The sequence below is a fragment of the Chamaea fasciata genome, unplaced genomic scaffold (genome assembly GCF_029207755.1).
Source record: "Chamaea fasciata isolate MVZ Bird 193981 ecotype frontalis unplaced genomic scaffold, bChaFas1.0.hap1 SCAF_4, whole genome shotgun sequence".
Lineage (NCBI taxonomy): Eukaryota > Metazoa > Chordata > Aves > Passeriformes > Sylviidae > Chamaea > Chamaea fasciata.
This window is the reverse complement of record NW_027094089.1, coordinates 58,933,975-58,956,833: the sequence shown is the minus strand read 5'-3', so window position 1 is coordinate 58,956,833 and position 22,859 is coordinate 58,933,975. Positions and strand designations below refer to the sequence as shown.

The following is a 22,859-nucleotide window of genomic DNA, read 5'->3' as shown; positions in this document are numbered from 1 at the left end:
TAGCTCTGCTTGAGGTACTTTGACAAATCATGTTTCAGCCTGTTTAACTTCTTACATGCCTTAATATAGCTCTGATTTTAAGACCTATTCAATCTTTCTGCTTTTCTTCCAGGAAGCGCATATCAAACGAGTTTGCAGCCAGGTATTTTCCAGTTTTCCAGATTTTGTGCAGTTAAGCAAGGATGCAGCCTTTGAAACAATTTCAGATCCAAAATATAGTGGAAAAATGAAGGTAAACCCATTCCTTAGAAGAAAAATAAGTGTTATTAATAGTAATAGATTTGGCTTATATGATATGGATATAAGAACATATACACCTAATTGTTTGGTGAGTTTTAATTATTCTGTTTATGGTTGATCATACAGCAGAGGGGATCTTCTGTCATGGATCAGTATTTTTCTGGGCAAAGACTGGATAAGAGTAATCTGTGATGCTTAAATTTTCTGTGATTTTAGCTTCACATGTTTGATGGTGAGCATGGAAATTACCCTTATAGTCAACAGAACTATTGTTCATTGAAACCATGGATTCCAGTGACAGTTGGAAGTATTTGGCAAAAAAAATGAAGCAAAACAAAATCATCATGGGCTTAATGGGCACAACTTCCATTCTGTGTGTAGTTCCAATCTCTCCTCTCAAAAAGTGTTTGTTAGACTTTGAAAAGGTTCAGAGGATGGTTCAGAGAAGGGCCACAATGGTGGTTAATAATGGTGTTTCAGGAGCAGCCAAGTAGGCTGGGACCCTCCAGACTGCATAGAATGTCAAAGGATAAATTTAAGTAGGACCTACACAATCATTAATAGAATGGAACTGGTGAAGGTGTACTGAGTGCATACTGACTCCTTTAGCTCTTTGGACATTAAATGAAATATTAGTAGTTGTGCTACCCATGACCAAAATAAATGTGTCTAGTATGAATTTGCAAAACTCCTCATCTCAGAAACTGTCTTTGTCTGGTTTCAAAGAGGAACAAAAGATGACATGATGATATATAATGTAAATGATGATGATGTTTAATGTAGATGAAAAGTATGTCTAATATAGCTAATTATAAAGAAAACCATACTAGTTTTAGTAGTGCTCTGGAGCTGAGAGTAACTGGAGGGGGGTTAGAAGCTATGCAGAATTTTGGCTCTCCATAACTGAATACTAAGATTTTCTTCTTGGGATTGGTGGCAGTGAGAGGACTATGTTGCTGTAATAGGAATGGCTGTTACCACTTACTTGTTACCTTGTAAGCAACATCTTTCTTTACTGTTAATACATATTTGTGAAATGCCTACTGTAGTGGTTTGAAAGCAAAACCAGTGAGATGCTCCAAGTCAGAAATACAATTTAATAGGAAGAGAAAAAGAGACGTAAAATAAAAAAAAGGCAATAATATAAAAGACCACTGACAGAGTCAGAATACAACCTGACACCCTGTTGGTCAAGGTGTTGGAATCAGTCCAAAAGTAAGCCCTCCTGGAGTGGCAGATGTGGTCTTGTTGGATGTAGAGATGGTCCTGTAGAGAAAAGGAGTCCAGAGATGGGTCCAGTCTTCCTTTGGGAGTCCCGTGGGAACACTGGATATCTGATGACACCTGTAGCTCCTTTTTATCTAGGTGGAAATGGTTTGGCTTCTCCTCCCTGGGTGGAGCATCTCACAATGGGATGATGTAATGTGTCATGTCATTGGTGAGCTTTAATGGCTCGTTAGCAGAAGATATCCCCATGGGGGTAATGGGAGGGTGAACAGAGATAAGAAACAATCCCCCACCCTGTTTTAACAGCTGGCTTGTTATCAGAAAGGCAGTCACCCCCTCCCTCCTGGAGTTACAGCAGATAAAGAAAAAATATCTCCCCAGCTGGGTTTCCACAGATGGAATAGAGTAAACATTTTTTGGTTACAAAACCCAAGACACCTGCATATTAACTTCATTGTGTACACTTAATTATTTAGAGAAGGTGAGATTAGTTGTTAAATTAGCTACCCTCAAGTTTTTAATACATAGCTTTAAAAACCAAATGCATCATCTTCAGGAGCTGAAGAATTGGTCATGAAGCAATTTTGTTACTCATAATTTTACCATGACATCATTCATGTTACTATTTTACATTCTTGTTATTATTTTATTTTACTTATTTATATATATTTATATATATGTATATATATATATACATACATACATACATACATACATACATACATACATACATATATATATATATATATTTATTTAACTTTTCCATGGCATTCACCTGGAAAAGCTGGCATCCCGTGGCTTGTGCATGTGCACCCTTTGCCAGATTAAAAACTGGCTGAGTATCTGAGCCCAGAGAGTGGTTATGGATGGTGCCACATCCAGCTGACATCCAGTCAACCAGTTGTGTCTCCCAGGGTTCAGTGTTGAGGTCAGTCCTGTTTAATATCTTTCCTGATGATCTGGATGAGGGTATCAAGTGCACTCTCAGTAGGTTTGTACACTTAAGATGGGTAGGATTGTTGGTCTGCTGGAGGTTGGGAAGGCCCTGCAGAGGGATCAGTGGGCTGAGATCAATGATATGAGGTTCAACAAGACCAAATGCTAGGTCTTGCGTTTGGCCACAACAACCCCCTGCAGTACTATAGGCTGGAGCAGACCGGCTGGAAAGCTGCCAGACGAGAAGCAATATGGTGGTGCTGGTCAGCAATATCTGGGCATGAGCCAGCAGTTTGCCCAGGTGGCCATGAAGAATTATTTCTTGTAGTAGAAATTTTGTGTCTAGCGATATCGGGGAAGTGATTCTTCCCCTGTGCTTGGCGTCAGTGAGGCTACACCTTGAGTGCTGTATCCAATTCTGGGCCCCTCTTGGCAAGAAGACAGCTGAGATGCTGCTGGAGCATGTCCAGAGAGGGGTGAAGCCTGGAGAAAAGGTCTCCCCTGATGCTCCTTATTACTCTGTACAACTACCTGAAATGAGGTTGTGGTAGGATGCTGTCCTGACTCTGGCCAGAGTTAATTTTCTGCAGTAGCTCTGAGGGGGCAGTGCCTGTAGTGGTACAGGTATGGCCAAGGGGTTGTTCCCAAGTTCAGAGGGGAGCCATGAAGATTATTAGATGGGTGGAACACCTCCTCTATGAGGAAAGGCTGAGGAAGTTGAGGTTCTTGAGTATAGAGAGGAGAAGGCTCTTGGGTAATCTTACTGGCACCTTTCACTGATGAAGGAAATCTAAAGAAATCTGGAGGGGGTTTTTTACAGTGATGGGACAAGGAATAGATAATGGCTTCAAAGTGAACGAGAATAAGTTTACATTGGATAACAGGAAGAAAGTCTTCACTGTGAGAGTAGTGAGGCACTGGAGCAGGTTCCCTGTAGAAGCTGTGGATGTCTCATCCGTGGAAGTGTTCAAGGCCAGTTAGGATGGGACTTTGAATCTAGTAGGTGGCATCCCTGCCCATGGTGGCGTGGTTTGAAATGAAATGATCTTTAACCCAAAGTGTTGCATGATTCGGTCATCTTTGTGCTTGAGAGGAGGATAATGGATTATATACCTATCATTGAAAATAAGCTGGGTCCATTTTGAGTCCATTTATTTTAACTTCGTGATGCCAAAAACTGCTGGTTCATCCCTTTTTGGTGTGGTGACTTGCTTTTTTGTTTTCTATTCTTAATTGTAAAATGGAAGCTCTTTGTCATGATTTTGCATTTGATGCTGCGAAAGCAAAATCATTCAGGAAGTATTTCATTTAGAAAGTTGTCAAATTGCCATAAGAAAGTAATCACAGAAGAGTCAACTGGTACTAGAGCTTGGAAATGGCTTTATCAATTTTGAATGTGTTTATTTGGAAATAACTGAGACAACTGATGTAAGTAAAATGTTTTTAATAAACTTGTTGCACTGTACTACTTTGCATTTCCTGTTTCATAAATAAATTCTAGAAACTAAGTGAAATTCTTCTGTAACTAATCTGGTAGTGTAGACTGAATAAGTATTACTTTATCTTTTAGCTTAAAATTTAGTACAGACTACATAGAAATTTTGGTACAGGTGATTATTCTTTTGTAGATAATCTTAGTTGCAAAGTAATAGTTCATGGTATTTTTTAAAAATTTATTCAGGGAAGGGGGAAAGGCTGTGATTTTTTTTTAATGAAGTTTATTAGCTAAGCAGCTGTAACTGTTTTGCCAAGTTCAAAGGATTCCATCTGCTTAGTGTATCTGTTCTCCAACCAACCAGAGTTAAAACACAGGGAAACATTCTGTTATTGGAGATTAATTACTTTGACCAGTAAAACTAGATTTGCTTGTACACAAGGGTTAAAGAGTGGCCTGTACCTGGTATTTGTGTCCTACCTGTTTCTGTGGCTGCAGTCATCTCTCTGTTTTGCGAGCTGTAGCATTAACAACATGCGACTCCAGGTTTTCTGTTCTGAATTTTGGATTACAAGAGCCTGGAAAAAACAGTCCCTACAATCCAAATGTACATGTATAATCATTGATGGTGTACCTAATATGGTATAACGAGGACACTGTATCTGTGTTACAGTGGGAGGTGGGTAATACACAGTGATTGAAAGCTTCAGCCTTTTTTTGTGAAATTATCCCCTCCTTTTCACCCATACTGTGTAACATACGGTTTGCAAGCTTTGCTGATGCATTTTATTATTAGGTGTATTTCATGCTTAGGTTTTTAAATAGAAGTGGTTGAGTATATGAGAACTGAGTGAAAGGAGTGCCCTGCTTTGTTTGGAAACCACTGTCTTTCTGTCGTGATATAAAATAGTGGGGATTTGCAAAGTGTAAGGACGAGCAGTTCATTGCTTTTGAAATGCAATGATTTCAGATTGTCCGCACAGAAGTATTGGGGACTGCTTGGAAAAGAAGACAAGTGAGAATAGCTTTACAATCCTGCAGTAATTCTCAGACTACTGTGTTTGATTATTTCTACAGTTTTGTTAACATTGTGTGTCAGAGAGACTCTATAAGTTTTCTAAGAGTAAAGGGTTATTAAATGTCTGGGCATTTGAAATATTTTTTTAACTGCATACATTCCCACACACATCTATTTGTGGGATTTTGGAATACTGTTTTTAATACAAATCTCTTAGGAATAACTGTTGTATTGATTTAATTATTTTTGCTTGGAGATATCATCATTCAGTAGGAAAATGGAAGTCTATTGGAGCACTTGGCAAGAAATTGTAACCTCTAGCATTAAACATAACCCTGACCAAGGCAGGCCTGTCTTTGAAGGCTTAAAAAATACTGTAGGCTAACTTGAACATCTCTATAGAAAAAAACTTTCAAAAGCAAGAGGTAAAATTTCAGCACATACAGACGACTCATAATGTGTAGCAATGGGGTAATGTATGTTTAAATCTATGTGGACTCTCACAAAGAACATGTGACTTCTGCTTGAGTATGGTCAAGTATTTCTGTTTCGGACTTAGAACATACAGGATAATATTGTGGTGTGCAAATGTAGAATTTGCCTCTCTTTGGTGCAGAAGTATTCATTACTTTTCCGTGTTCGAGTTATTTCTTACTCCAGAATACCTAAATTCCCAATGGGAATGAAATTGATCCATTTTATTTAAGTGAATTGTGTGGATTTATTTTTGTATTCTTCTATAGGAAATTCACTATTTGACCTGTACTTTAATAATAACAATAATAACACAGAACGAATTCCTTCTAGTTTAAAAGAATGTCACTTTTGTTTCTTTTCTTAATGTGGCTAAATAAATGCAAATGTAAGTAGTATAGCTCTTGTTAAATTACATGTGTGTATTTTTTTCCCCAGTAAAATAAATCCTAGTTTATACGTTCATGTACAATGAAACAAGGCCAAAAATTCTGTGATTTATACCTGGTTTTCACTTGTAACAAGCTGGCTAACATTTACTAAGGAGATCATAAGTGACATATAATTACCATTTTATGTTCTCGATGTTGTCCAGAATTGTAACGTTAATACAAACATTCATCATTATTTGATTGTCAAAGATTTGTTAGGCTTGTAGTGAAATGACTCTTGATTAACAGTTTATCTATTTTTCAGTGAACAAATACAATTTCAAAAATATTTATTGCCCAGTGGGAAAAAGCTACAGTCATGGTACAGAAAATTCCTCTTTTCCCATTTTGTATGGCTTCTGCACTGTACTCTGGAGCTGCCATTGCCAGATGTGGACATGCTTCTTTTGAAAATAACAGTATCACTATTATACACAATGTTGTGGATTATTTGCTTCCCCAGCACAAGAACGTTGTGTGTGGGCCAATTATTGGCATTTCTAGGTCTGTGCAGAGTCTGGGAAGCTGGATCCTACTGTAAACAGAGTAACAGATGAGAGTGGGAGCAGGGAGGGGCATACATCTCACTGATTATTTTAAGAAGACAGGTTCCAAGAAGCTCTGAGCTCAGATGTAGGACAGAAAGTTTAAACAGACCTTGGAGTTTCCAGGATAAGTGTGTGCGTTTTTTAAATGAAGAAACTCAGAATCTGAGCTAGCATGTGACATAAGTAACTTTTTGTTGCAGTCTATGGACTGACACAAGTAGCTTCTGAATCTTCCTCTTAGTGTTCTGATGACTTTTTCACAGTAGGATTTCCATGTACATCATTGAAAAATGTGAAGTTCCAGCATCTCCATTACCTTTGGCCCATTTATTATGTTAGTAATGATTTTTGTTATGGCTCTGTTTGGCTTTGCAAATAATTAAGTACAGTGTAGCCTCTTTGGAGGTTGAAAACATGAGTAAGTGTGTGTGAGATGACCTTTAGATAAAAATTTCTTCATTTTTCTCCTGTGGTTCACTTACAGGTCCTTCAGCAGCTTTTAAATCACTTCCGAAAAAATAAAGATAAAGTTCTTCTTTTCTCCTTTTCCACAAAGGTGAGCTCTGTGTGATTTTTATCAATTAAGCACAGCAGTAAGTTCTGAAGTGTGAATCTGAAAGTTGACATCTTGTCAACCACATTTCCTTATTGCTTCTACTGTGAGGAGTAATTAGGAGGACAGTGTGCTGTACTCCACAAGCATATTGAAACATTGTATTACCTTATGATAAAAATGGTAATAGCAAAAACAAGTGTAACACTTCTGCCTTTCCTAGAGCTTTTTGAAATGGTTGTGTTACTTCAGATGCAGATACCTGAGTTCTGCTGGAATGTCTTGAGTTAGAGCACTGTCACAGCTCAGTATGACTGTCAAGTCATAGAACCTTTATGTTAGCACTGAAAGCTGTTAAGTTTCCTCATTCTGTTGACTTTTGATCATTGTCAGCAATCAAACTTCAATTCTTGCTACCCTAGTTGATTTGAACTTAAAACTGTCTAATTGGAGCCGTATATGAATACATATATGTACATTTTAATTTTAAGGTACTTGCTCTTTGGTTGCCTTATTGGAGAATAATGTGTTTTCTGATATAGTGCACTCTATATCATTGTAAGTAAATATTTGTAAATACAAATATTTGTAATGATAGCACAAAAAAGTATTTTAAAAAATAATAATTTGAATGGTAGTTCAGGAGTCTTAAATACTTCATTTTTTTTGCTTTAAGAAAGAATGCAAGTTTAATGTTTAGATGCAGTAGTAAAGTACGTATGTGTCTTAGGCTGTGTTTTATGGTGTCCAGTACCAGACTGACTGCTGGTTACTGCAGTCTTATTTCACTCCATGGCCCTGAACTCTGTGCACTCTGCTGGCTGTGGTGCTCATTTACTGTATTTCAAGTAACTGCAGCCTGCTAAGATGGGAGGAAGCTGCTTAAATGTACTGCTTGCTGATTGGGTTGGATTGAGTGACGGTTTCAAATGAAACAGGCAGCCAGGGTTGGATGATGGAGTCAGACCACAGCAGACCAATATTAATCACCTTGAGTGCTGTAGAATCATGGCCAAAGAGAATCCTGAATATTGATACCAAAATGGCAAAGGTTTGCTGTCATTAGCAATGGGTGGTGTACTGAAAATATATTCAATAAACATGGCCCCTGTGATCATGTTTAACTAAAAAGGTACTATTAAGTACTTAACTTTTTCTTTTCCTTTTTTCTTCATTTTTACACTCAGTTGCTAGATGTGCTGGAACAGTACTGCATGGCATCTGGGCTAGATTACCGAAGACTTGATGGAAATACAAAACCAGAAGATAGGATCAGAATTGTAAGAGAGTTCAACAACATTCAGGAAATTAACATATGTCTTGTATCTACAATGTAAGAAAATTTAACTTGTAGTTTGCTTCAATATATCTGTCTAGTGTTTAGTAAATCAGTTACTCTGCATTTTTCTTGCTGAGCTTGTGAGGCATTACTTTTTGAGAAAGTGGAAGTATAGACTTACTGCTTTGGTCTGAAGCTTCTTAAAATAAATGGACACCTTCTCCCTCGCCCCTTCCTGCTTCATGAGGATTTCTAAGATCAGAAAGAAGTGTGTCTTCTGGATCCTAGTTTTAAATTTCTGGTTGTTGTAGGATTGAGGAAACAGTTTTAAACACTATTATTAAAACATTATAATTATGTCATTATCTACAGAAGGCTTTTAATTTTATTGTAGGCAGACTGAGTTTCTTGTGTTATACTAGTAGAACTAGCAAGTGAGTGAGAACATGAAGTGCCATATTGGACTGAAAAATTCTCTCACTATTAATCATGTTAATTAGCTAGCATGACTATTTAAAATATTTCAAAAGAAGAAAGAAGAAGATCTTTGATTGTCTTTTAAATATGTATTTACCTATCAGATTTGCTTATCAATTTATGACGGGTAATCAATTATTTTGAAATAGATTATTATGTTCAACTGAAGTTATTACTACTACAATGACTATTTATTTGTTTTATTCAGGTTATTTCAATGCTTCATCTTGGCTGAAGTTTTCTGCTGGGCAAAGGTAGAAAAGAAGCAAAGAGAAGCTTTGCTTCTTTTGCCTCCTACCCAGAGGGGAAAACTCAGTGAGACTTCATGAAGTATTGTTGAATATATAGTCACTGTAGTTCTTATTTACTGGAAATGTATATGTTGGAGTTAGGGGGATCCACACTACTACTATTTAACTAGAAGTCAGATGTCATCTTTTAAGGCTGTTGCAGGTGGATGTCAGAACAGTCTTCAAATACTCTGGTGCTTATGGCTTGTAATCTCTGTCAGCTGTGGAATCTGGCCATCAGCTTCTCTAAGACCTTTATGAGTCCATACCCCTTGTCCTTGAAGACAGAGAGAAATTTCAGAATCTCTACCATTAGGAAGGACTAATTTTTGTTTCAGTCAGTACTATAATCATAGCTCTATTAGTTCACTTTCATTAATTTATGTCAAAATAAAAATGAAGGTCAACTAAACAGAGACGGGCTCTCTCCTCTCTGTTTTGAGAGCTTGTGTATAAGACTAGTGAGCCTTCTCTGCCTGCTGATGGTTGCTGGAGAAGTGTCTTGATTCTGTTGTTTCTAGTTTTACTTATCTTACAAAACAAGTGAAAGGAACAAGCCGTAATGGAATTACAGTCAGTGTAACTAGTATGTTGTAAGCAAAGCGGAGGGTGCAATTGTTTGTCTAGTTTATTACAGATAACAGGAAGTGATCTTTTTTCCTTGATACACGGTAATGAAAGCATCTTTACATTTGTAATCCTTTGGAAATTAGAGAGTGATATATCCTAGTTCTACTGTTCTAGAGAATAATCTCTCCTCTCACTCAGATTTCAGTGTGTGTGTATATATATATATATATATATATATAAATAAAATCTCTTTTCTTTTCAGTACAGGGTACATTTGTACAATTGGTTCATACTCTTCTGTCTGTACTTTTTTGCAAAGCTTCTGGCTGACTGTTCTGTGTAGTTTACTTGCATGTTCTGAAGGACTCATTGCTCAGAGAGCCAAATGTTGATTTTCACTGAAAATACTTGCACAGTCTTTTGGATCTGTAAATGCATTCTGCAAAGGATGAATTCTCTGCACAGTGATCTTGAGACTGTCATTGTATTTACTGACACAGTTAACATGCAACTTATAAAACATAAAGCACCAATCAGAGAATTACAGTGCAGCAGTGATGATAATTTCATCATCTGTTAAACTTGCAATGTCCCATAGAGCTTTGAAAATCCTGGTGTTAATTGATTGATGAAGTTTTTTGAGAAATGGGACCTTTCTCAAAAAAAACCATGATTAAAGAATAAAAAATAAAAGTTTCTTTATCTGTAGATTTGACCTCACATCTTGCAGTTAATGTTGGTTAAGTTAATTGACCAAGCATAGACCTATGACTATCCCTAATGCTTTTATTGACAGCTGTGACTAATACAGTTTATGGATAAATGTATTTTACAGGCGTTGAGAGAAAATATAATTGATTTCTTCGGAGCTTGTACATTTCATCAAACCATTAGATCATGAATTTCAGGTTGAGCACTAGGGAAAAATAGTATACATCTGTTGGAACTTCTAAGCCTCATGAAGAATCACAAGAATACTTGTGATTACTTAGAAGAAGAGAAGAAGATTTTTAGGTATGCTTAGAAACATGAAAATAATTGCTGGAATTGGTGTAAATTGATGGGAGAATGTCAAAGCTTTCAATTCCAGTGATGCTGCTTAGACAGAGGAAGGGGAACTGTATATGTGCAGGACCAAAGTCAGCACAGTTCAGTTCTGTCTTAGTGTTCTGGAATAAATAAAAGCAGCAAGTATGCCTGCCTTTAAATCACTGTTTCTGGATTTTTCTGTGCTAGTGTTTCTCTAGATTAATTCTGTCAGAATTAATTGTTAAAGAAAATCCATTTCTGCTTCTCAGTTTTCCTTTTAAAGAGAAAGTGTATAGAGAAGTGTATAGAGAAATTTGTAGGTAATTTTTATCATGAAAGTGTAGTAGTTTGAAGGCAAAACAAATGAGAGGCTCCAAGTCAGAGATACAATTTAATAGAAAAAAAAAAGGAAAGAAAGTAAACTAGAATAGATGCAATAACACAAAAGACCACTGACAGAGTCAGAATACAACCTGAGCGTAGTGATGGAAGCAGTCCAGATGAGGTGGTCTTCCTGAAGCAGTGATCCTGTAGAAAGGTCTGGTAGCTCGGGTCCTCTGGGAATCCAGTGGGTAAGCGCCCCCCTGGTGTTCAGAGTCTCAGCTTATATCCAGGCTGGAATGCTTGGTTCCTCCCTCTGGGCGGAGCATCTCACAGTGGGATGGTGAGTCATGTGATAAGGCCTGATGGGCCCATTAACAGGAGATAGTCCAGGAGGGAGTTATCTGTGTGTCATGTGGCAAGGTGCTGATGGGCTCATTAACAGAAGATAAGCCAGAGTGGAGGAGGCAGGGAGCACTGCCTCACCTGGTTTCAACAGTTCATGAAGATGGTGATAGAATATACTTCAACCCAGGACAGAAAGGTTACATATCCACTTCCATTACTGTCCATTAGTGAACTGCTGTTCGTACTTTTTACTTTTACAAGGATCCATTTAGCTTTAATTCTTTCAGAGCAGTGTTTTGAACAACTTTTATGTGTGCGTATGATACCATTCAAAGAACTTTCAGCCACAAAATCTCTCTGAAACAGAGAACACAGAAATTATAGAAAACCTAGCTTGGTAAACAGAATTACATAATCAAAGCTTTCATAGAACCTTTCCTAATGCAGTATTGTTCTGTATCTTTAGAGGTGTTAAGTTGTGCAGTTTTAAGTAAGATGATTTTCTGAAAACTTTTCTTTTTAACAGAACTCTTTATTTAAACCATATCATAGTAATTTGCCTGGACCAAATTGCAGTAATGACTAGCAGCTAGTTACAACGAAAGGTAAAATGGAAGACATGGCTTACAATGCATAAACTACTGCATTTGTTCTGTCTGTGAAGGATATAGGAGCCATTCTTTTCTGTTTTGGATTACCTGAATTTTTGGGTCATACCTAAAAACATTGTAAGGTTAAATTATTATAAAGCTAGGTATCCTGTTTTGTTAATTTTTGGTTTTACAGTTGGTTTTACATCTTGACTTATGTTTCAGTCCAACTGCAGAGCTGGTTTGGAAAGATGAGAGGCTGAAACACAGTAAATTTCAAAAATACCATAATGTATTCTGAAAGAAAAACCCAACCCAAACATTGTTATTCAGTATTTCACAGTATGAGAATGCAAATCCTCTGGAAACATCCTTTAATATTGTTAGGTTTCCATATTCCCTCCCTTTCTGGATATAACTAACCCAAAGCTACACCATACTTAGAAGGAGAAGGCCACAACTACATTTATGTTGACGTGTATTCCATGAAAACCAAAAAGTGGTAGGGCTCTGTAAGTTTTTTCTGTGTCCATTCACTCCTGTACCTGAAAACTTAACCTTTCTTGTCTGCTTCAAACAAGCAAAATTTAAAGTAGTCTGTTAAACCAGGTGCTTGAAAAATTAAATGGGATTGACTTTTTCAATTTTGCAGTACCTCTTTCAGAGAAACAATGCACTTGGAATTAGTGATGCCTGTGTGAATAATTGTTTTAATAGTTTACTTAATTATAGTATTTAGCATGTGCTTGTGTAGGAACTGGTGTCTCTTGTATGATAGTTGGTTGAGCAAGTCAGAAAAAAATTTCAGTATTTGCCTGCTTTGCAGCTGGATGAGAAGTGGTATTTTCCTCACTTTTGCTCCTATCAGATCATTGGCACGTGCCAAACTCCAAGTGACTGAGCCATTTTGTAGGGTTCAACAGTTAGCTGCCTCAGGTTAGATATATGCTCAATTTCTTCTCTGGCTTGCAGATTTTACCTGAAAACACTCTTCAGCTGTTGAGTATTAGAAGATGATGCAGCTGGTACCCCTGTGGTGCCTAACCTGCAGAGCAGACAAGTTTCTGACCACAATTTTTTTCCTTTTAATGTCTGCTATGAATGTTGCTCAAATGCAGCTGTGTGGCCAACTGTGTTTTTAATAGCAGAGAAACTTGCTGTGCAAATAACATTTGTGTTAGTTGTTAATACTTACAGGTATAACTTACCTGAGATCATGACCAGTTTAGTGGAAGCTGCATATCATTATTGTCAAAAACTGTGTACTGGGATCAGAGGAAGTAAAATTTCACTTGTAATTTTCCTGCTTCTATGATGTTAACTGGCATAAAACTGGTTATGAATTTCGTTATAGTATTTGGGGGTTGTCCTCTGTAAGACTTAATGGGAATGTAGTAGCAACAGCGATTTTTACTAAGTAGCGTTGATAGCAGTTGCTTATGCCTCAACTATTCATACAGTCTGTAACAATCTTGAGATTTACATGAGAAAACTGCATTTTATGGCAGAGGTTTTTGAGTACTTGGTGGTTATTTTAGTACAACAATAACACAAAGCTGTACTGCACTATTTTCAGTATCTTTAAGTGTGTTCTTTTTTTTAAGTTGAGGAAGGGTAGGCAAATATGGACCTAATACAGAACAATCTAGTTGCAGTTTTTTTCTTACTGTCATATAGGTCTGGTTTTTCATTTTTATGTTTTCAGGGCTGGTGGACTAGGTCTTAATTTTGTTGGTGCCAATGTTGTTATACTGTTTGATCCTACATGGAATCCAGCAAATGATCTTCAAGCGATTGACAGGTACACTTCCAAAATACAGAACTTGATCCATGTTGTAGTCTTCCTTTCATTCTGTAACCTGATTGTCCAACTTAAACTTTTCCTCAAGTAAGAAATTTTTTACATCGTCTGTTTCATCCACAAGAAAATAGGAAAAATCCAACTAAATTAGTTTGTAGCTTTGATGTGATTATTTTTAATCCTAAATTCTACAACTCTTTTTGCTTTATTTCTTTTTGGCAGCATTGGGCCAAACAAAAACTCAACAAAAAATTCCTTGTGGTTGCTATAACTTTTTGTGATCTCTAGATTATGTGTATGTAAATGACATATTTCTTGTGTTTTTCATGAAGAATACATTTTAGTTGACCCTAGTTCAAATGATGTTTTGAATTCCAAAACCCTAAAAGACAGGGGTGCTTTATGTTCTCTTCTGCTTCGCCATTGTGAAGATTAATGTCTTTTTAGCAGTCACATCTATCTCTGATATTATGGTGTTGGAGTATTTCCAGTAATACAGATTTTTGTTACAATGTTTTTTGACTGTAGGGTATTTCCCTAGGAATCCAAGGCTGACCTTTTAGTAACTGAAGTAAAGAATATTAAAAACCTATAAAGAATATTAAAAACATGTAAAAGAATATTAAAAATTCAGTTGATTTCTGTATTTTCATGCAGAAGTACACTTGTTTCTCTGATCTCATGCAATTAAGTAATTCTATTTTAGAGGTCTTTCTGTTTCCTAGGATGTGTTTATGAGCACCTCTTCTAGGGAAATCAGAAACATGTGTTGGGGACTGTCTTCGTAAGATCACTCTGTAAGATTACTATGAATTGGTTTAGCCTCCTGTGAATTTTGTGGAATATAGTCTATTATAAATCTCAGAATTTACCATATGAAGAGAACACTGCCAGTTCATTTGCTGTTTTTATTATGTTGTGTCTTGTAAAGTGATATGTAAAGGAACAACAGACTGCTCCAGGAGTTAATTCCTGTATAATGGAAATAGAAGAGTGCTTGGAGGAAAAATAGGTGGAGACACAGACAGAAAAAATCAAACAAACAAACCTGAGATAAACAGAGTGAATGTGTTTTCTCAAGTAGTGGGAGGCAGTTCTTGTGATACAACATGAGGAGAAAGCTTTTTAAACTGAATATGCCTGGGGAGGAATATAACATAGTAAAGGAAAAGGAAATTATTTACTGAGGAAAATTCAGAAAAGTAAGGAAGACAACCCAATCAACATATGTATGACTTAGAATAGTTCTGTTTTATTAAAATGCTTTATATATTCAGTTTATTTATTGTTTATTACTAGCCCTAAGAGATCTCATTTCCTAAAATGTTTTTAATGTGCCATGTCCTTGCAGAGCTTATAGAATTGGCCAACACAGAGCTGTTAAAGTGTTTAGATTGATATCCTTGGGGACTGTGGAAGAGATGATGTACCTGAGACAAGTTTATAAACAGGTAAAGCTCACAAACTGTTTAAATGGGGGGCTCTTCCTAGCAGTTTCAGGGACTGAAAGCTAATCTAGCCTATCATAAAATTGTAGTTTACCTTGTGTATATGGTGTATTGTTAAAGAATGGAACAGAATTATATTTGTATTCAAGTTTTTCTGTAACTATTGACAGTTTAATTATACAATGTTTTGCAATTAACATTATGCTATTTAATTATGCAATATTCAGGTTAAATAGGGAACTTTTCATTTGAAGACTTATAAAGTACAACTGTGATAGTTGTAGTTAGTATCTGCAGCAGTCTGATTCAGGCAGCTTTTTCTCATGAAAGTCTGTAGAAGGTAAAGCAGAAATCTTACTGATGCCATAGGAGAGAAGCAAGAAGCATTGCAACTTTCCTGGTTCTATAAATTTGTGTGTAAAAGGAGAAGGAACATTGTTGATTCTGTTATGGAGATGAGAAGTGATGCTGCTTGCTGTAACACACAGCCGGGTTCACTTGCACTTTTTAGATTTTTTGACTTGCGCTGATAAGCTTTGTTCTTGTTGCAGCCATGACAGGGCTGATTTTTGCAGCAGCCAGAAGGGGGCGTGGCCAGGGCCTAGAAGTTATTCCATACCAACTCCCGTCATTTTTCGAGAATGGGAGAAGTGATCTCCTGGATTGTGTACTGTGATGGAGGGAGAGGTTGGGTGTTATTGGGGGTTTCCAAGTGGTGAGCAATTGTCTAGGTATCATTCACCTCTGTTGTACACTCTGTGATTCATAGTGCTGCTGTTACTGTTTGGTTCTTACTTCATTGTTGTTTCTGGTAAATTGTTCTTCTCACAACCCCTGATCTTCACCCTGAACCTCCAATTTTCCTGTTCAGCCTGCTGCAGGGGGAGGGGGAATATCTAAATTGGGGAATATCATTCCTAAACCACAGGCTTAAGTATTTAAGAACAGGGAAAGAAGAGTGTTGGGTTTGAGGAACACATAGCCTAGGCATTGTTTCCTGGTGAGGATAAGAATTGAAACAAAAAATAAGCAAACTCAAACATGATCAGCAAAGAGCAGGCTGCAGAATAGTAAGAAATTAGAAGAAATAATGAACATGTTTTTCTCAACAGAAGTTGCAAGTTAAGAAATGAGATGATTGATTTTTTTCAGTTCTGATGTTACAGGCATGTAAACTTGGAGAAAGGAAGAAAACCATTGGAATACAGTTGTCCTGAAGAATGCATTGCATAGAAAAGATAAAAGTAGGTCGACTCAGGGGGAGAATGATACTATATAGTGAAGAAAACTTCATTAGACTTGAGGAATTAACCAAAAAATTTGAAATTTTATCCATAAAAATGAAAAGTTGTTAATGAGTCTTCAGTGATGAGCTCTTGTAGCTGAGTTATTTACAAGGAGGAAGTTGGAGGCTGAATGAGTGGGAAATGCAGCAGTAAAGAGATGGTCATTAGACTCCTCAGATCCGAATAAGTGACAGATTAAAAAAATGTTCTAAGGTCATCTGATTTCAGAGAGCAATAGTCATAAAAGGAATTTATCTTCAGGAAGATCAAATCTTGAGCTGCTGTTAAGTAATGTGTATGGTTTGCATTAAAATACTACTTTTGGAAATGTAACAGTGACTTTTATCTCACTTAAAGTCAGCGTTTTGTAAAAGTCAAAAAGTCATTAGAGTTCTGTTTATTTTTGACAAAATGATCTAAATAAGAAAGAGGAAACTTACAGAAGAATTAAAAGAAGTAGGTGATGGGCTGTATAGGTAGTTGGGGAATTTTCAGAGATTCTGTATCAAAAGCTCAGAATAAGACCTTTCAGTAGTTGGAATATACTAGAAAGGCAAGTTAAATATAATGCATGGTCAATCCTATAACAATATTTGAGCAACAGTGGTCTAAAACCATGAAAACTAATAGTTTAGTTCTTTAACACATCACAAGCATAAACTGCACTGCTCTATGGACATTAGTAAGGTTTAAAAGAGTGTTCATTGCAGAAACACTTCTAAACTTTATTTATTGTTTACATGCACATTCGTGGAAAAGCTTAGAGAAGATCCACTTCTGTTGTGCAAAGTACTTTTGAGAATTCGTTTAAGCAGCAAGTGTCAATAGGAGAAGTCTCAGAAAGTCTCAGGCTAACAAAATGAGCAATGGAAGATTAAAGCGAACTATATTCACCAAAATCCTAAAGAAGGGGAGCCTGCTTTGCAGAGATCTTTGGAGTTGGTGATCTCTTAAAAAGAGAAGACCTGGATATTGTCTGTTTGCATTTCCAAAAAGCATGTATAAGTCTTGAAAGGACGTATAAATGTTTTTCTTTTTTTTCTTTCTTTTCTTTTTCTTCTTTTCTTTTTTCTGTTTTTCTATTTTCTTTTTCTTCTTTTTTCTTTTTTCTTTTTTTCCTTTTTTCTTCTTTTTTTTTCTTTTTTTTCTTTTTTTTTTTAAAATTGATTTGTATTTTTTAAATAGAATAAGCAGCAATAAACAGTAATTAAAAGTCTGAGGGTTGGGGTTTTTTGGCTGTACTTGGACTGCTTTCCTTCAGCAAGTAAATATACAGTGCAAAGGAAGGTGCAAAAAATACTATTTAGAATAGTGGAAGCTAAGCTGTCAAGATATAGAGCAGTGTCAGTAATACGTATAGTAGGTATCTGATAATAGGCAAGAATGCAGTAAAAGTCTTCACATAGTCAATTTTTTTTTTTAATTCAGTAAAGCCAAGCAGGTTTGTGTTATACCACAATCTATTATACCAACATCTGCCAGAGAAATTAAAAAAAATCCTCTCTTAGGAATTTCTGCTTGTTCCAGCTAAAGCTGTGTGGGTGCCAGGAAATTCTGACATTTTGTTGTAGCAAACACTTCTGGAATCTCTTGTGTTGTTCTGTTTCAGCAACTTCACTGTGCAGTGATTGGAACTGAAAATGCCAGGCGGTATTTCGAGGCAGTGCAAGGATCAAAGGAACATCAAGGAGAGCTTTTTGGGATTCATAACCTTTTCAAACTTAGGACTCATGGGTCCTGTCTTACCAAAGACATACTGGAGGTGTGAAGTACTACCCTTTTACTTCTGGATATTAGTTTTACATTTTTCCTTTCTTCATGAGACTTTTTGGTCATCATTTTTAATGGAAACAATATAAAACAATGGTGGAATTTAATCAGTTCTTGTCTGTGTGCAATGATTTGCATGAAATAGGCATCCTTTCTCATTCTGATAACAGACCAGATAAATTTCTCAAACTTCAAGAATGGAAAAAGCTTGGGTTATAATTTTCATGAATTGCCTAGTATATATATTTTGTATAAAAACTACATAACTTGTCGTTTGATACTTTCATGCAGCTTTGTGCACAGATACCTTTTGTTCATCAGTTACTCAGACTGATCTTTTATGCCAGAATTTTTATCGTAAAAATTTTTTTTTTGATCACATTAACCTCTTTAGAGTACTTTTTGGGGTGTCAATAACTGTTTAAAAAAAAAGTTTGCTGCAGCTAGCTTACATCTTCAAATTTACTGCAGCTTTATTCCGTGTTTCTTCTTCTTTCCATCCTTCCCCTTATTTTGTTATTTTTCCTCTGCTGCGAGTTTAGTCTGGACCTTGCTGATTCTACTTCTGGTGCTTACGCTTCTGAAAAAAGAAGCAAATGTCTTTTTCCTGCACTTGTCTTTGTGTGTAATAAAAACTGTGTCTGTTTATGTTAACATATTTGATTGTTTTAGAGGGAAGGACAAGTAGAAGCAGGAGTTATGACAGCAACTACATGGCTGAAGGAAGAGAATCTTTCATGCAGCTCAGAAAAGGTGAGATGTCTTTGTGAACTGTAGACCAGAGTATGACAGGCCTCTACTTCCCACTATTGCAGTGGCAGATGTGGGCAGTATGTCATTAGGCTGATAATACTTTTACCCTGTTGTTTAGAAGATTTTGTTTAGGGAATTGTGGAGAGGAGTATGGTTGGTTTAGATGATTGAAAGCTTCAGGTTTTGTGGAACTCTAGAAGTCCTGGGCTATTTAGTTGTTGTAGTCGGACAATCAGAGAGTGATTCCCACCAAAACAGTGGTCTGTTCAATACTGTCTTTTTTTTTAATGCATGTAATTATCTCATGGTTTCCTTCTGGAATAGGATCTTATTTTATTATTTTTTTTCAGCAAAGGTCAGTTTTAATAGGAGCATTGCATTTGTAGGAATGTTTTTGACGGAGTGCCATGTTCAGGTATTTAAAGTAAAGTTATCATTAGATTAGATTGCACTGAAGTAAATTCTGTGAGTAAATGTCAGTATTTAATGTGTGCTCTTACACTGATCTCAGTCTCATATTGGTAATACATAACCGGATGGTCATGATCTCACATATGACTTGCTGACAAACAGAAACATTTTAAGCTTATGTTAAATGCTTTTTGATAAGCTGAATTATATCAGGATTAATATATTAATTTTAAAATGTCTTTTTGAGCGCAACATTTTGGTATTTACTGTTCCGACTTCCATTTACACACTATCATAATTCTTATCTCAGCATTGTGCAGTTTCAGAGCTATGTTCTGGACTTTAGTTAACTGTAAAAATGTTTTAAGATTGCCTGGGCCTAATTTTTTTTGATTAGAGTAGGCCTTGATGAACTTTAGAGTGGAATGTTAGCCCCCATATACAAGGAAGTTAACCCCTGCACTGATACTTATTTTTCTTATGAATGTCATTACACACAATGTTAAGGTTTGAATCACAAAGTCATCTCCCAGACAACCCTTGAAAGATGAAAAGTAGCAATGAGATTAGTACAAACTTGAAAAATATGGATGTGGATTGGGAAGGCATAAGTTGTTTTAGCAGTGTGCCCCATATGTTGTCTCAATTACATAATACTATTGGTTATTTTCAGTGTTGTTCTACTAAGAATATTGTGCTGCCAGAGACTTCAGTAATTTCTCATTATGAATTACTTTGCATTTTGCAATATTATTTTGCATATTTTTTTGCTTAAGTAACAGCGAAAATCCACTTTTTTTTACACTGCTTTGGAGTTAGGCATGTTGTGTATGCTATTAATGTTAAATAACATGTGGTGCTTTTTTTTGTTTGGTTGGTTTTTTTGTTTGTTTGTTTTTTTGGTTTTTTGTTAGTGTGAACAACCAGACTGTCAAGAAGATGGAGATCCCCAAAGCATTGAAGCACAATTAAAAAGAGAAGAAACTGATTTTTGGGATGATTTCAGTGATGATGATATTCTGGAGAGTTCTGTGATAAAATGTGGTAGAAGGAAGCCACACAATGAAAATAATTTTATGGTAAAAAAAGGACAGCTTTCCTTAATGCAGTGTGGATTCTCTAAGTTGTTGCAGAGAGAAATTGAAACTACCAAAGGAGGGGATGATAATTATAACTCTCATTATTCAAGTTCTGATGATCACACCCAAAGAAAAAATGCAAATAGCAAGCATGGTGGTTTTCAGAAATGTCAAGCCAGTGTGCCTGTTTTGGAGCATGAGAAAGCTGTTCTTTCTCCAAATGGAACTGATAAACAAGATATGCATAGTACAGACTGGCTTGGTTTATCAGGCTCTGAGGAGAAAAGCAACAGAAAAAGTGACGATCGAGGCATTTCAAAACAATGTGATATAGTCATGGAAACTGAAAGTAGTTCTGAAGTGGATGATGGTATCATCTTTCCTACCCAAGTTCAAGTCTGCCAGCAACCAGTGCTTACTGAAGAAGTTGAAATACATAGCTCAATATCTGAAAAATGTGAAGAGTTAGCAAAAGAAAAAGCTGCGCTTGGATTTAAGGGAAACAGTAGACAATTTGGATTCCACTGTACGGAGTCAAATTTCAGCAGTGCCATGTCTTTTGAAAACATCAAGAATGACATAGATTTGAAAGCAGCAAGTGACATAAGTGATGAGTCTGACGATATTGAACTTTCCCATAATTCTGAATCAAGAAAGCTGGGAACTTCGAGCTTTCCAAATTGGAAGGAAGGATGTGTCGTTAACAGTGAACTAGATAATGTCTCCAAATCTCTGCTACAAGCAAAGAAGCCCCATCGAAAAGGAAAGGAAAGTGGTTCTCAGAATATAGATGACTTCTCATCCTCTGAAGATAACTTTCCAGTTGAGAAAATTCATGCCAGGAAGAAAAGCTATAGGTGTAAACAGCAGAGAGACAGAATTCAGTTTGGGCCTAAAATGTTGTGTCCTATTCAGGATACCTCTGTTGGACAAATGAGGTCTAGCAATTATGCTGTGCATAGAACTTATGCAAGTAAAACTGAATTTGATCATCAAGAGAAAAAAATGGAATCAATGGACAAATACTTAGGTAACTATTAAGTTAATTTTATTTTATTTCAAATAAAGTAATAACATATGTCTAATTTACCATTATCAGCAGATTTTAAGTTCTTCTTGCTGTACATGTTTTTCTGTTACAGGATGTAGTAAATGTGCTGCTAAGTTATTATTTAGTAATATCATTCTATATCTTTCTCTTTATTAGTCTTACTTTTCTGTCTTACAGGGTGACAGGCTGCTTTGTAATTCTTGGTTAAACTCTTACCATCTCTCAAAATATGCTGAGATTGAAGATTTATTAAAAATCCACAAACTAAATACTTGATCTGTAAAATCTTAAGAGTCTTGACAGGGCTGTTAAATAAAATGTACGGAAAAAAAAAAGTGGTGTGGGAGTTATAAACACCACATGGATGACTTGGTTCCTAAAGTCTTAATTTTGACCACTGATGTTGCAGCCATTAAGCCATAGATGCTTTGGAACATCTTTGTCCATCTGAAAATAACCACACTGAAATTGTAGTAATAAACCATCTGGATAAATCCAAATACATAATGATTGTTTTTAATTTCATAGAACTGAGACACTTGGTGCTGAGTGAAGTCATAACAAATTTTTCAACTTTAATGTAATTTTTTCTTTAATTACAGTATCCTTCAGTGCGAATGTGTACCTTGAGAGTTTTGGAATAACCAACATCTTTGTATTTTTCTTATCACGTATCAGATGGTGTTCAAGAAGTGGAATATATTCATTCAAATCAGAGTGTGGTTGGATCCAGCAACGCTGAAAATCACTTGAGCCGGTGGGCAGTACGAGATGTATTTGAGTTGAAGCAGTTTTCCCAGCTCCCTGCTAATGTAGCTGTCTGTAGTGCCAAGGTATATTTTTGGAAATGTCATTTTAACTTGTTTTTAATCCTCATTTTTCATCTTAAAAGCCCTAAAAAACTTGCTTTTTTGTTACTGGCTACTATGAATGATCAAAGACACTGAGGATGGGAGGAAGAGAACGCTCAGTTGGAAATCTGATAAATTACTATGTTTTTTTGGGGTGGCTTTTACATTAACCAGCTTTGAAAGAGTTGGGAGCTAAACAGCACAGCACCCTCTGGGATTTTTCTGTGAGAGAAATGGTAAGATTAAAGATTGGGTTTTTGAAATGAAATTCTGTGCCATGTTTTTCTGATTTGAGCCTTGCAAAATCTTCAGTTTGTCCTGGATCCACTTTACAAAAATCCAGTTGTCACAGTGCGTTCTGGAACCCCTGTAGCATAGAAACTTGAACATAAATCAATTTGCACACTCTGTTTAGGAGGTGAACATATGCAGTTGCTATGGTTGGGTCAAACTATCTATGTTTAATGTCTTAAACATAGAACTAGAGTTTACTGGGAGTTCTTATTTGCAGCAACAGATATGTTTAATGCTTTTTGTTGGTCCTGTAGCTTGTTTAATTGCTTTTGGAATACACACAAATCTGGAATAAATTCAGGTACAGCTTCCAGATTTTTGTTCTTATTGCACAGTGGTTTTAATCTGC

The 22,859-nt window shown here is 36.2% G+C and overlaps 1 protein-coding gene across 2 annotated transcripts in view; it reads left to right on the top strand.

Annotated features, from left to right (window-relative positions):
* Positions 1-22,859, top strand: part of LOC136288481 (DNA excision repair protein ERCC-6-like 2) — a 55,382-nt gene that overhangs the window by 16,839 nt on the left and 15,684 nt on the right. The window contains exons 9-17 of one of the 2 annotated variants that reach the window (XM_066181695.1): positions 113-232; positions 6,794-6,865; positions 8,050-8,195; positions 13,472-13,567; positions 14,919-15,018; positions 17,911-18,063; positions 18,744-18,824; positions 20,150-21,344; positions 22,044-22,198. In XM_066181695.1, the coding sequence (XP_066037792.1) occupies positions 113-232; positions 6,794-6,865; positions 8,050-8,195; positions 13,472-13,567; positions 14,919-15,018; positions 17,911-18,063; positions 18,744-18,824; positions 20,150-21,344; positions 22,044-22,198 (2,118 nt within the window). Of the gene's footprint in view, positions 1-112; positions 233-6,793; positions 6,866-8,049; positions 8,196-13,471; positions 13,568-14,918; positions 15,019-17,910; positions 18,070-18,743; positions 18,825-20,149; positions 21,345-22,043; positions 22,199-22,859 lie in introns of those variants that run through there. The other variant, XM_066181696.1, reaches the window with a different exon arrangement.